The sequence below is a fragment of the Cricetulus griseus genome, chromosome 5, assembly GCF_003668045.3.
Source record: "Cricetulus griseus strain 17A/GY chromosome 5, alternate assembly CriGri-PICRH-1.0, whole genome shotgun sequence".
Taxonomy (NCBI): domain Eukaryota; kingdom Metazoa; phylum Chordata; class Mammalia; order Rodentia; family Cricetidae; genus Cricetulus; species Cricetulus griseus.
The window spans coordinates 60,953,915-60,969,023 of record NC_048598.1 but is presented as its reverse complement, the minus strand read 5'-3'; the positions used below and the strand labels follow the sequence as shown (position 1 = coordinate 60,969,023).

General features: G+C 42.0%; 1 protein-coding gene across 1 annotated transcript in view; it reads right to left on the bottom strand.

Moving 5' to 3' along the window:
* The window catches only part of Map3k19 (mitogen-activated protein kinase kinase kinase 19), a 37,547-nt gene extending 22,438 nt beyond the window's left edge, over positions 1–15,109 (bottom strand). Inside the window, exons 1-5 of the mRNA XM_035445650.1 lie at positions 14,936–15,109; positions 11,854–12,042; positions 5,468–5,622; positions 4,095–4,210; positions 1,939–2,051 (exon numbers count right to left, since the gene is read on the bottom strand). Of these exons, the coding sequence (XP_035301541.1) occupies positions 1,939–2,051; positions 4,095–4,210; positions 5,468–5,622; positions 11,854–12,042; positions 14,936–15,109 (747 nt within the window). The remainder of the gene's footprint in view (positions 1–1,938; positions 2,052–4,094; positions 4,211–5,467; positions 5,623–11,853; positions 12,043–14,935) is intronic.

Sequence of the window (15,109 nt, the reverse complement as noted above, 5' to 3'; positions counted from 1 at the left end):
CTTCTTCTTCTTCTTCTTCTTCTTCTTCTTCTTCTTCTTCTTCTTCTTCTTCTCCTTCTTCTTCTTCTTCTTTGTAAGATTTTATTTAATGTTATTTTATGTGTATTGGTGTTTTGTCTGCATTCATGTCTGTGTGAGGGTGTCGTATCCCCTGTATAGTTACAGACAGCTGTGAGCTGCCATGTGGGTGCTGGGAATTGAACCTGGATCCTCTGGAAGAGCAGCCAGTGCTCCCAAGCTCTGAGCCATCTCTCCAGTCCCAGTGGTAAGCGTCTTTACCTTCTGAAGCATCTTGCCAGCCTCAGAGTCATTATTGATGATATGCTCCTTTACTGGAAGTTACAATTGATTTTGTGCTTTTAAATTTCTACAGCCAGGCTGGGGTGTAACTCAATGTCCCCAGCACCATAAAGAACTGGGCATGGTGGCACATATTTGTAACCTGAACTCTTGGGCAACAGAGCAGAGGTGTGTGTGGTTCAAAGTCAGTCTTGGCTATATAGGGAGTTTGAGGTCAGCCTGGGATACATGGGACCTGACTCAAAACTAAGTTTCCAAATGCAAAGGGCATTTCTTGGTCCCAATCCTATAACTAAGTCCTATAACTCTAGCCTTGTGAGCTTTCAAAACACTACAACTACCAGAAGACTCTAAACCCTAAGAGAAGGAAGGGTAGGGAGAATGTAAAGCATAGGAAACTAGACTGTGAACAGATTTCATAAAAACGCCATTGGGTGTCAAGGAAATGTCTCAATGGGGAAAGCCACTTGCTGCCAAGAATGGTAGCCTGAGCTTGATCCTGGGACCTACCTACATGGTATGAAGAGAGAACTGATTTCCAAAAGTTGTCTGCTGACTTTCATGTGTACTATAACACGCCTGTGAGTTCTACTCCCCATAAATAAATTTAATTCAAAAATTTAAATGCCATTGGAAGCTAAAAATGTGCTAAAGTGAAAAGAGTCTGACACTGAAAGGAAAATAATAATGAAAGAATGAAAAATTATCTAAAAATAAATGGCATGGTATTTAGTACAGACAAAGCTACAACAACCTCAGTGTTATCCACATACATGACAGATTACAGACAGATGGAATGCCTGTCTCCCAACAAGGACTTTATGTTGGAGTCCTAACTCTCAAAGAGATGGTGGTAGGAAGCAGAACCTTTGGGACCTAATTAGTTCATGAACGTGGAGCTCTTGCAATGGGCTTAGTGACCTTATTCAAGACACCAGAGAGCCAGAATGAGGAATGAACCAAAGACTGCCAGTGTGTATGTGTGTGTGTTGTGTAGCAATGGCCTCTGAACTGAAACAGCCTCTTCCTCAGGGATGAGGGCACTCTTAAGATTCAGGAAGCTCATAAAACTTCCAAGACTCAGGCCCATCCCGAGGTTATATAGGCAGTAAAAAATTCCTGGAGGGGTGGAGAAGGGGGCAGGGAGAGATACACACACACACACCCCTCTCCCCCCACAGAGAGAGAGAGAGAGAGAGAGAGAGAGAGAGAGAGAGAGAGAGAGAGAGAGAGACTCTAGTTGAGCCTCCTGTAGATCCTGAGTTTCGAGGATGCTGCTTTCCTGGATTCATCACCCATGTTGCCTTTGGGTCACCTATGCTCCTGTATATAGCCCCTCACCCATAAATATTAAACAATCAATGAACTCACTGGGTCACCAAGCTAGCTAGAAAAGTGGAATCTTTTCTTTGGTCTGTCATCTGTGCTCTATCAGATGACTAGACATTTGTTGACCTATCCCCCAGGAAAAGCCCTGCAACATCTATTCTAACCCTTCGGTTTCTGGAACTGAGAAATAAATTTCTGTTGTTTACAAGCTAATGCGGTGTACATTCTCAACTGCTGACCTGACACTCCATCCCCTGTTTTCTTTCTTTAATATTTTTTTAGCCCGTTTCTTTACGTGGGTCCTCTTACCTCATTGCTGCTGATGCTCTGAAAGATGATGTTTTCAGTTTGGGAAACTGTCACATCCATTGAAGAAGAGCTTGTCTCATGACAGATGTCAAGCAGTGACTCCACATGTCTTTCTGTCAAGAAGAAACAACATGTGCTTTGTAAGATTCTAGGTTTAATCAGCTCCATTTGGTCTGATTTCCCTGAAAGGATGGTCAGGCATGAAACTTTAGGTAATAAATTTCACAGGAGAAAAAAGGCAAGAGCAGAGCTGGGGAGATGGCCCAGAGACAAGGAACTTGCTGTGCAAACATGAGGCCCAGAGTTGAGATCCCCAGAATCCATGCAAAAGCCAGGCAGGTGTAGTGACTGTCTGTGATTTGAGCACTCAGGAGGTAAAGACAGAGGATCCCCAGAACAAGGTGCCTACTTAGACTAGCAGAAACAGTGTATTCTGGGTTTAGTGAGAGAACCTGCCTCAGTAAATAAAGTGGGGCATAATGGAGGAAGAGACCTGATGTCAACCTCTGGCATGTGTGTGAGCGAGCACCTCCCCCCTCCAGTATGCATACTTCACACACAAGAATGCAAGAAAAAAAGAGTGAGGTTTTGGCTCAACATAATTATAGCAATTCATACTTAATGACTTCATTCTCACAGTCACACCTCTATGAGGTGCTGGGACTTGGGGAAGAACTTTTCAATCATCAGAGCCATCAACAGGTATCTCAGAGTTGGAGATCCCTGTCTTCCAGAGTGCTACAGAAAGAAAGGATGTCTGCCCTTCACCTTTCACAAGATGACCCCTTGAATGGACTTCTGCTAGTGGATGGGTGGGAGAAGATCTCTCTATTCTCTTCCAAATAGATTTGCTTACAATACTGAAGGCTAAGCTGGTTAATAACTGGCCTTTTGCTCTCTTGAATTGCCTCGGAAGAGTCTCATGAGGATTATCCCCCCCCCACACACACACAATATGATAGCAAGAGAAATCAAGGTAAAATGTAATGTGAGGATGTGAGGATTTATGAAGACCAGTCACTTAGATACCTAACCCTTGGGAGAAGGCTCGGTTGACAAAGTGCTTTCCTGCAAGCAAAAGGAGCTGAGTTCAGTCCCCCCAAACCTGAATTTAAAAGAAGGTCTAGAGAGATGGCTCAGTGGTTAAGAACACTGATTGCTTTTCCAGAGGACCTGGGTTTGATTCCTTGTACCTACATGGTAGCTCACAATTGTAACTCCAAGAAATCTGGTGCCTTCTTTTTGCCACCATCGGTGATAAGCACATATGTGATAAACAGACACACAGGCAAGCAAAACATCCATACACACAAAATTAAAATAAATACATTTCAAAATAGAAAAAGAAGACAGGCCCGAGTGGTGTGAATTTGTAATCCCAATACTGGGGGAGGTGGAGACAAGTGGATTCCTGAGGCTAACTAGACAGTCAGCCTAGCTGAATAAGCAAGTTCTAGGAAAAAGTGAGAGATCCTAGTTTCAAACAAACAAGGTGTGGGGGCTGGAGAGGTGGCTTATTGGTTAAAAGCACTTGCTGTTATCGAAGAGAACCAGGCTTGTTTTCTATAATTCACGGTGGCTCACAGTCGCTTATAACTCCTGTTCCAGGGCATCTAACACTCTTTTCTGGGCCCCATGAGCACAGCATACATATGGTACACATATAGACAAGCAGGCACACACTCATACACATAAATTAATTACTTAAAAAAAATAAAAAAGCAAGATGTACGGCATCCTTAGAAAAACACTGGAGGTTGACCTCTGACCTACACATGACATAGACACAGACACACAAATACATAAGAGTGTGGAGCAAGACTTCTTTACATCCTTTAGATCATTAGATCATTAATCCTGTGCTTCAGAGAGTCGCTGCTCAATAAAGAGACACTGATTTGATTCATTTAAATGAAGTAGGGTATAATGGCATACACCCTTGATCCTAGCACTTGTAAGACAGAGGCAGGCAGAGCTCTGTGAGTTCAAGGCCAGCCTGGTCTATATACTGAGTTCTAGGCCATCAAGGTATATACAGGTGTGATCCTGTCTCAAACAAACAAAAAATGGAGCTATTCAACAAATGTGAAACAGAAAGACAGACTTCAAACAGGACTTTTAAACTGGGGAATATGCATCTAAAAAGAAATATTGACCTGGTTTGGGTATAGAATTCATCAGGATGTCCAGTAGCTGCTGTTTCCTCCAACTTGCAATTTGTGACACATAATGTATTGCTGACTTGCCACTGAAGTCACAAAGTTTAGGATCTCTGGGGAGAATAGAAGAAGCATCAAAGATTATTAGGTTAAATCTGTTAAGACACAAGAACATTGACATAATAATAAGCAGAAATAAATAAGCAGAAAACTTAAGTCAGGGACATAATAATGATTTACAAACATAGGAGCTAGGGTGTGACCATTTCTCAAAATTTTAAACAAGATGGATGGTGTTGTATCTTAGTTGGTAGAGTGCTTGCCTAACATCTTAGGGTTTCTATTGCTGTGAAGAGACACCATGATCACAGCAACTCTTATAAAGGAAAACATTTAATTGGGGTGGTTTACAGTTTCAGAGATTTAGTCCATTATCATTATGGTTGGACATGGTGTCGTCCAGGCAGCCATGATGCTGGAAAAGGAGCTGAGAGGTCTACATCTTGATCTGTAGGCAACAGGAAGTGAACTGAACTTGGTGTAGCTTGAGTAGAAAGGAGACCTCAAAGCCTGCCCCCACAGTGGGCTTCCTACTTCCTACAACAAAGCACACCTACTTCAATAAGGCCACACCTCCTAATAGTGGCACTCCCTATGAGCTTATGGGGGCCAATTACATTGAAATTACAACACCTAATATGCACAAAACCCGGTATACTATCCCTAATGCTAAGTAAGCAAGATATGGTAGCCCATGCCTGTAATTCTAGGCTGGCCTCATACTCAACTGTGGAGCTGAAAATGACCTTGAACTTCTGATCCTTCCTTTACTTCCCATGTACTGAGATAACAGATACCACAACATCTGGCAGGAGATTGAACCCAGTACTCTACCAACTGAACTACATGTCCAGTGTCCAAAGAGCAATTATCTAAACCAATAAAGAGCTAGATGTCTTAAGAATAATGATCAATTCAAATATTAGTCCATTCCTCAAAGTTTGTTGGTTTGTTTGTTTGGTCTTTCAAGACAGGGTTTCTTTGTGTTGCTTTGGAGCCTGTCCTAGAACTCACTCTGTAGACCAGGCTGGCCTCGAACTCACAAAGATCTGCCTGCCTCTGCCTCCCAAGTTAAAGGCATGCACCACCAATGCCCGGCCTCCATTCTTCAAAGTTACACTGAAGTCCCTTTTATAGTGATACAAAAAAGTCATAATATATATATATATATATATATATATATATATATATATACACACACACACACACATATATATGAAACAATCCACACATCTAGGTTTACATTATTCTGGAAAATTACAATGGAATCACTGTCTTTCAGCTGGTGCTGACTGACCACCCATACTCACGCATGATGCCTGAGGAGCTCGGCTAGAACTTCTGCAGGTTTGTAGACAGTTAATACATCCAGACTTTCAAATAGGTCCACATCTCTCACAGCCAGCATCAGAGGGGTCAGGCCATGCAGGTTTGGGAAATTTATATCCAGGAACTCTTCAGATGCCTTTAACAACAAGAGTTTTGGTTTCTGCTGTGTTTTTACTATATTGCTACTAAAACCAATCCTTGCATTTTCATTGCTTGGCAAAATTCTCATTTTAACATTTTTTTTCCTGGAATGGGGATTGCACTGAGCTATACCTCTGTAGGGAGACACTGTAACCACGCCCCCTAAGGGCATTTGGAGAAATGAGGTCTGGCAGATGGATGTCCTTCACTTTGCAGAATTTGGAAATTTGAAATATGTGCATCATACTATAGACACATTCTCAGGGTTCCAATGGGCTACTGCTCTTAACTCTGAAAAAGCAGATTCTGTTATTTCACACCTGCTAGAGGTGATGGCCGTTATGGGTATACCTGCACAAGTAAAAACTGACAATGCTCCAGCATATGTCTCCACTAAATTGGAACAGTTTTTCAAATATTATAACATAAAACATGTGACCGGTATACCACACAATCCTACGGGACAGACAGTGGTTGAGAGATCTAATAGAACACTAAAGGAAATGCTCCATAAACAGGCTGGAGGAACAAAAACCCCCAAACATAGGTAACATAATGCTTTGTTAACACTAAACTTTCTTAATGCCAATGAGAAGGGACAAACAGCTGCATAAAGACACTGAACTACCAAAAAAACTGCTGAACTGAATCAGCCGGTATACTTCAAAGATGTACTAACCTCTGTAATGGAAACCAGGAGATGTGTTACTTTGGGGGAGGGGTTTTGCATTTGTTTCCACAGTAGAAGAAAAACTTTGGTTCAAGATTCGAGTTGAAAAGGAAAACCCTCTCAACGAGGAGAAATGACGGGTATTCTACCAAGGTATATTTCATAAACTAAATAGAAACCTCATAAAGAAAAGGGAAGTGTTTTGTTTTTCTTTTCACAGGAAAACTCATTTCCAGAAATCAAAGGACACTACATGGGTAAAAGAGGAAGTAACTATAGCCATCAAACAAAAGAAAACTGATCATAAAACAATTTCCACTACGCCTATTTCTCTTTGTCTCCTAATCCCCATTCAATTAACTCGATGCTGGATTTGGAGTTGGATTTGGCTTTCCTCCTCTATAATCCAAGCACTTTGTTTAACTAAACTTTATAGTTTCTGTATTATATCAAGAAGCCAATTGATGTAATACAGAATAAGAGAAAATTTGGGGACTGTCTTTTGTCTTTTCTTGGCTTTTTTTCTCAAGGTGTACACCCTCTCATAGTTGTTACTTTCCCATGGTTGCCTTTCCCGGTATGCATACGCACACAAGCAAACATTTCTCTGCTAACACTTATGTTTGAGTCCCACCCAGCCAATGAAGACCTGCCTGAGAGCAATCCCTGGATGCTCCGGAAAGAAAATGGACCACACCTCCTAGGCTACTCTGGATCCAACTTGCTCCATTTCAACCGACACTCTAGCCAGAGTACTGATTTCAATCAACACAAGAACTTCAATCAAGTTGAGGACTTCAACCTAGATCTCCAGTCAAGCAAATCCCACCTAACATGGACTGGATACAATCCATTCGAGACTTTCACTATACTAACATTTTCTTCCTACAGGACCCCACGAGGCTATTGTCATCCCAATTCAGCAGGAAGTAACTTGGAGAATGCTACACCCCCTTTCCCTCATCATTGTTGCTAAGGATAATGTATACCTAGTTAGGGATAGTTTCCTATTGTTTATGCTTGGGATGGGAAGGAGGTGTTCAGGCTTAGACACCTCTTTCACACGTCTTTAGGCTTTAGTTATATAGTTATTGTTTAGAGTTGGGATTGGAAGGAGGTGTTCAAATTGGACACCCTTTCCACATGACTTTAGGGCTTAGCCGGAATAGACATAGTTAGGATGTGCAATAGCAGATTATTGTAATTTCTTGTATTTCACCTTTATGATTGTTAATTTGGGATGTTTTACACTATTAAGTTTTAATCCTCTTTTAGACTAAAGGGGAATTGTAGGGAGACTCTGTAGCCCCGCCTCCTAGTAGCTCCTACAGGTGTGCCTGGCCATGCCTGTGAGGGCGTGGTCAGGGGAGGTGGAAGATGACTTAACAATCTCTGGGCAAGTGAGAGACTGTCTTCTAAAAAAAGAAAGAAAGAAAAAGAAGGGGGGCGCAGAGAGAGAGAGAGAGAGAGAGAGAGAGACAGACAGACAGACAGAGAGACAGAGTGATTAAAGAAAAACCCCTGTTGCCTGGCTTCCATCTGCACACATATGTCCATACATGCACATGAAGATCTACATATCCACAAGTGCACAGAAAACAAATGATCTTAGTAAAATAAAGGAGGAGAAGTTAAAGGAAGAATAATTCAGCATTTTTTATTTGGTACATACACCGAAAAATAATTTGTTTATCTGAAATGTAAATTTAATGTCCTCACTTCTATAGCTGATATACCAAACATAACTGGATATCCTGTATTTTTATTTGCAAAATCTGGTAGCCCTATGTTAAAATATCTTACAGTGTGTGTATACTGGTATTGTGTGTGTGTGTGTGTGTGTGTGTGTGTGTGTGTGTGTGTGTGTGTTTGAATGCAGGTGTGCACATTCCATCAGAGGACAAGCTCAGTTGGTTTTCTCCTTCCACTGTGGGTCTTAGACATAGAACTTTGGGTGACAGGCTTGACCAGTAAAAGCTTTTACCCACTGAACCTTCTGCTAACTCTAGCAACCCTATTTACTATCCTTCTAAGTTGCACTGAACAGGTGACATCCAGTGTTTCCCTGTAGGGTTGCTTGCACAACTAGTGACACAATATGAAAACCACTTAGCAGTATGACTTACACAGGGCAGGTGTTCCCTGAACACTGATGACTGAATGATTTGCAATAGGAAACCATGCCATTTAACTGCATTTATACAGTCAAAGCAGAAGTGACATGTAGATATGATTAGTTGCTTTAGTAAAGATAAATTTGGGCTGAAAGTTGGTGGCACACGCCTTTAATCCCAGCACTCGGGAGGCAGAGGCAGGTGGATCTCTGTGAGTTTGAGGCCAGCCTGGTCTGCAGAGTGAGTGCCAGGATAGGCTCCAAAGCTACACAGAGAAACCCTGTCTTGAAAAACAAAAAAATGAAAAACTAATAAATAAATAAATAAATAAATAAATAAATAAATAAATTTGGGCTAGGAAAATGGTTTCACTTGTAAAAATGCTTGCCTGTGAGGACCCAAGTTCAAATCCCCAGTACCCTCAGGAAAAGCCCAGTGTGGCAATGTATGCCTATAATCCCAGGAATGGGGAAGCAGAGCCAGAGGATCCCTGGAGCTCGCTGGCCAGCTGGTCTAACCAAACTGGTGAGAGACATTGTCTTCAAAGATGGAAAGACAAGCAGTGATTGATAGAAACACCTAGTATTGAAATCTGGAAAAGAAAACACACACACACACACACACACACACACACACAGAGAGAGAGAGAGAGAGAGAGAGAGAGAGAGAGAGAGAGAGAGAGAGAGAGAGAGAGATTTAATTCAGGCCATCAGAATTAAAAATCTGTTGGAAGGCCAAAAATACACAAACTGCTTGTTTTATAGAACAAAGTAACCTGCTAGTTTTCACCTCTGTTTCACTTTCTGCCATGGCAATATAGTCTTTACCTCAGCTTCTCCAGGGGCAAAATGGAGATAATGATATTACCTCAGCAGGGTGCTATGGGAATTAGTTAATTTTTTTTCTCAGTCTCTGAGAAGAAACTACCTTTTAGATCAATGCTTACTATTATCTAGAGCTGATATGAGAGTTTTGAGCTGGGAGTCATATTGCAACAGCATGTCAATTTAGCATCTCTTGATTAAGCTTGGGTCCACATTCCAGGCAAAAAATAGTTCCTTAAAGCTTGGTCATTAATTCTTCAGGCATATAAACAAATGAAAAAACTATTGCGGTTATGAAAACAGAGATGGGGTTACAGTTACATATGACAAGACTGCCATTAAGAAAAATGGATTGCCTTTTGGAAATTTTTCTAAGCCTCAGCTCGGGAAGTATGACATTTTAAACTGTCTTTGAGTACAACAAAAGCATGAAAAAAAATGTCCTTTGGTTTTGTTACAGTTGTCCTTGAAATCCACCTGGCTAAGATAGCTTTTATTTCTTGATCTGTTTGTGTCTTTATCATAAAGGGTTAGGGAAAGACTGTTTCCTAGCAGCAATATTGATTTTCTTTCAGTTGGAAGATCACATGGGTCACTCCTACTAGTGAGAAATTGCTAATAATTAAAGTCCTTGGTTAGGCATACAATTTCACAAGGTGCTTTGGGGTGACAAATCTAAATAAGAGTATCAGTTACCCCAAAAGACAACATTTAATGCATATATTCTTGGGGCTAAGAAATGGCTTAGTGGTTAAAAGCCTGCAACACTCTTGCAGAGGACCTGAGTTCTGTTCTCAGCATCTAGGCTGGGTTGCTCACAGTCACCTGTGACTCCAGGTCCAAAGGATCCAATCAATTCCCTGCTGGATTCCAGAGGCACTGTACCCATGTGCCCAAATGCACACACAAACACCCACAATTAAAAACAGAAATAAAATCTTTTTCTAAATGTATTTTCAGGCTGGAGAGGCATCTCAGTTGGTAAAGTACTTGCCATGCAAATTTGAGGACCAAAATCTGATCCCCAGAGTCCACATAAAAATCCAGGCCCATGTTATATAGTAGTTTCCTCTGAGATTAAAAACGTCCATCTTGGATGGGCACTCACTAAAACACAGGGTGTTAAAGGAAGGTAAAACTGCAGGATGTTCTAAATGGAGGTCAAATGTTCCATCTTTCAGGGAATCTTATTAAGACAGGATGTAGACAACTCAAAATAGCTTCAGGAAGTTCCTGAAACTGGCCAAATTCATTCTCCTATGGCCTACTGAGTGTCACTCTCAGATTTGCAGCACAGAAGAAGCAGAGCCAAGCTGAACTGCCTGGAAGAAACAGCCAGCAGCCAGCAGCCAGCAGCCAGCAGCCAGCCACCTCTAGAGATTCAGACCAACTGAGCTACTTGCAAAGGACATTCTCTAACCTGTTGAGCTGCTGCAGGTTGTGCAGTAAACTCCAGGTTCCAGGTTTCAGGAGCTGTCACCTGTGCCTGAGTGGGCTTTGGTGTTGCAGCTCCCTTTGAGACATTTATGCTCCTGTAGGAACCCCCTCACATATATCCTGTAAGTCACCCCAATAAAACTCGCTAATTCACCAAGTTGGACTTTTCGGTATCCATACTTTGGTTTGTTTTCAGTTTCCTATCTGTGATGAGTAGATGCTTGCTTATACCTTCACAGGAATATTGTCACACCACAGCATGGTGTGGCATGTACTTTTAGCCCCAGTGCTGTGGAGGTGAGACAAGAGGAGCCCTGGCTGGTCAGCCTATCCTACTTGGTTGGTGAGATCCAGGCAAATGTGAGACTGTCTCAAAAACAAACAAACAAACAAACAAACAAGGTGGATGGCACTAGAGGAAGTGATACCTACAGTTGATCTGGCCTTCACATACATATGCAGACATGTGCACATGGACACACACAAAAACATATTGCCCTAAAGTTCTTTGGGCACAGCTAAATATTGTGCAATGTGTAAGCTCTCTGATTCCCTTTTCAGGATAACGATAATAATTGCCAGTGGCCCAAAGGGATCTAAACAGCAACTGTGCAAATGGCAGTGATATCCAGGGAACTGCTCTGAGCAAGCTGACAGCGGTCCTCTGGGTCTTCCTGGGGTTCATCATTTCCCTGGGGTGCTGCCTGACTTCTTGCTCTTAGATAGAGGGGGGTGGAAATAGGTTGTCTCTCTGTTCTTCTAGAACCTCATTTTCTACTTGTGTCCTGTCTAGTCCTGAATCTTTCTCGTCTCTCCTGAGAGAGACTTTCTGGCATTGAGTTTGAAAATAACTTTCTCCTCTTTGGAAGAAGCGTTGGGGGCTGAAGAGCTGGCTCAGCAGTTAAGAGTACTTGCTACTCTTTTCATGAGGACCAGAGTTCAGCTGCCAAAACCCAGCATAGGCAGTTCAAAACTGCCTGTGACGCCAGCTCCAAAGGATCTGCCATCCTCTTGTGGCCTCTGTGAGCATTCATGCCTGCATTCACACACACACACTTTAAAACAAAAATAAAAAAATTAAATGTGAATAGAAATAAATGAGTCCTGTATCGGGCATGTGAAGGTGTAATCTGTCTTCAGCATATCTGTCTACCCCTCCACAAGTAAACACTGTAACTAACCAGCAAGTGTTGAAGCTGTTCAAGATCCCCTTGCCACGAACTTCTTAGCAGCTGCATTTGTGGAGCTTGAATTCTCTTGTCTGCCAAGAGCTGTCTTCGGATGTCACCATTGGCCACATGGATGGCAGTTTGATTGTTGTAATTGCAGAGGGTGATATCTGCTCCCCTCTCTAGAAGAATCTCAACAACCTGTGAAACAGTAATGTCCTTAAGATTCAAAGATGTGTTTTTATTTTTATTTTTTAAATGTTCATAATTATATATGTTGAGCATATTCCCATCCCCACCCAATTTTTAAAGGTTTGTTTGTTTGTTTTTGTCTTCTGAGAGAGAGTCTCACTCTGCTACCCTGATTGGTCTGGAACTTGCTAAGTAGATCAGGCTGGCCCCAAGCTCAAATAGATCTGCATACCTTTGCTTTCTGATTGCTAGTATTCAAGATATTATCACCATACCTGGCCCACAAAGTTATTTTTTGTTTGTTTGTTTTGGTTTTTGGTTTTTCAAGACAGGGTTTCTCTATGTAGCCCTAGCTGTCCTGGAACTAGCTATTGTAGATCAGGCTGGCTTCAAACTTACAGATATCCACCTGCCTATGTTGGGATTAAAGGCGTGCACCACCACCTCCTAGCTTACAAAGTTATTTTTAACTTAATTAATGTTTTGTATATCTCTCTGAGTGTGTATGAGTATGTATGTGTGTGTGTGTTTGTGTGTGTGAGTGTGTCTCTCTGTGTGTATCTCTGTGAGTTGGGGGTGGGTAGTCATGCAGACGAGAAGAGGGAATCAGATCCTTTGGTTATCTGTGAGCTGTCCTATGTGGGTACTGGGATGCCAACTTTGGTCTTCATGATTAAGCAGCAAGTGCTCTTAACTACTGTGCCATCTCTCTAGCTCCATCTCCAGAATTCTTCATGTTTTTGAGTGGCAGCTGTACCTTTAGGGCCAGATAGAAGACTAGTTTGGATTTGGCTCTCATTCCCAATAAAGCAAAATCAGGTAAGAGTGGGGGTGTAGCTCAGTGGTGGGAGCTCATGCCTAGTATCCCCCCCAGGACCACCACAACAAAATATTTGAATTCAGGGAACTATTATTTACCTTTCTAAATGTTAAAACCAAATCTCTGTGATGGCTGGTATGGTGGGGCACACCTTTAATCCCAACACGTTGGGAGGCAGAGACAGGCAGATCTCTCTTTGAGACCAACCTTCGCTACATAGTGACACCCTACCCCTCCACATCCTCCCCACCCCCGGAAAAAACCCTAAATTAACAACAAAGACTCTGTGATATGGGTGATTTCTGAGAACTGTATTTTTAAACTAGAGGTCTATAAATATTTTCTTCTAAGGACACATAAGCATTGAAATCTTTGTTTGTTTTGAGACAAGATCAAGATCTTATGTAGTTCAGCCTAGCTTTGATGACCCTGAACTTCTGATTCACTTGTTCTACTCCTAAGTGCTGGAATTGTAAGTGTGTGCCATGACACCTGGTTGATGTGGTGCTGGGGCTCAAACCAGGTCTTCATGCATGCTAAGCAAACACTCTACCATTTGTTGATCATCTCTCTGCCTAGCATCAATTATTATTTATTATTTATCTACATACCTATCATCTCTATCTATGTGCCTGCCCATCATCTACTTATCTCAATCAATCTACCATCTATCTACCTATATCATCTGTCTACTTATCTTATACCTCCCCGCTGCCTCCCCATGATCTGGTATTTAGCTACGTGTCTTTTAGCTGTCTGCAGAGGAGCAAGTATTGGGCTCAGGGTCTTGTGCTTGCTAGGCAAGTGCACTCTACTCCAGCTTAGGTTGGCTTATAAAGTTCTGAAAGTTGCAGTTTTTTTTTTACGTATTTCTGAAGAGTGAGTAAACTACATTCAAATGCTGAAGTGATTAGATTTTTCAACAAGTATAGAATAGGTGCCCAGTGTGTGTCATGAATTTTTCTTGGTCTAAGCCCTACACAGTGAAGCAGGTAACAACCCAGACTTCAAGCTACTCATAGTGTTGTGGGGATGCAGGGGATGTGGGGATGATGAGAAAGCAGCAGTGGGTGAATGTAGAGATGGAGATGAGCACAGGGGACTAGAGTGGTGTCAATGAAGAAGACCACTGAGCTGTCTTTCAAAGTCCTGGAGGACTTTAGCAGACAGTTCTTACAAAGGCAGAAGATAGAGCTCAAATGGTAGAATGCTTGCCTGGCCTGCACAAACCCTAGAATTTGTCCTAATACTGCAAAGACTGGACGTGGTGGTCCACACTTTTATGATTCCAGTGCATGGGAGGTAGAAGAAGGAGGATCAGAAGTTCATGGTCATCTTTGGCTATAGCAAGCTCAAGACCAGCTGTGGTGTGATAGTGTTAACTATCTTTTGTTAGTTTGTTTTTTTCAAAGATTTTATTTATTATGTATACAACATTCTGCTTCCATGTATATCTGCACACATGTATATCTGCACACCAGAAGAGGGCACCAGATCTCATAACAGATGGTTGTGAGCCACCATGTGGTTGCTGGGAACTGAACTCAGGACCTCTGGAAGAGCAGCCAGTGCTCTTAACCTCTGAGCCATCTCTCCAGCCCCGTTAGTTTGTTTTTTTAAGGTAGGGTTTCTCTGTGTAGCTCTGGCTGTTCTGGGACTACTATACAGAGCAGGCTGACCTTAAACTAAGAAATCCACCTGGTTTTGCCTCCCAGGTGCTAGGATTAAAGAAGTGTGCCACCCTGATCAGCAATAGTGTTAATTATCAACTTGATAGCACCTAGAATTACCTGGGAAATAGGCCTTTGGGTGCTCATGTGTGAGTTTATGTTTTTGTTTTTTATGTCTACATTCTTTCTAATAAGCGATTGAAGGCTTAAAAATAATAATAAAGGCTGAAAATCCCCCAGATCTATCAGAAAACAGTACTTTCATAATGATCTTGACCCCCGAGCTAGGGCTCTGCAAGGCCTGGCAACAGAACTTTGTTGGTGGAGGAACAGGAAGCTACCATGCTTCAGAAAACCAAAGGCAAATACTCTTTGCTTCCTGCAGACTCCATTTTCTCCCTCCCCACTGTACCTCTGATAGATTTTCTTCTGCTGCAGTAATGAGAGGCGTATTTCCGGTCTGTGGGTGCTGGAAGTCAAGGTTCCCAAGGACTGAATGGACTTCAGGAATATGGCCACAGATGCATTCCACATCTCCCCTGGAAACCACTTCCAGGAAATCATGAATCAGTTTGTTTTTGTTCAT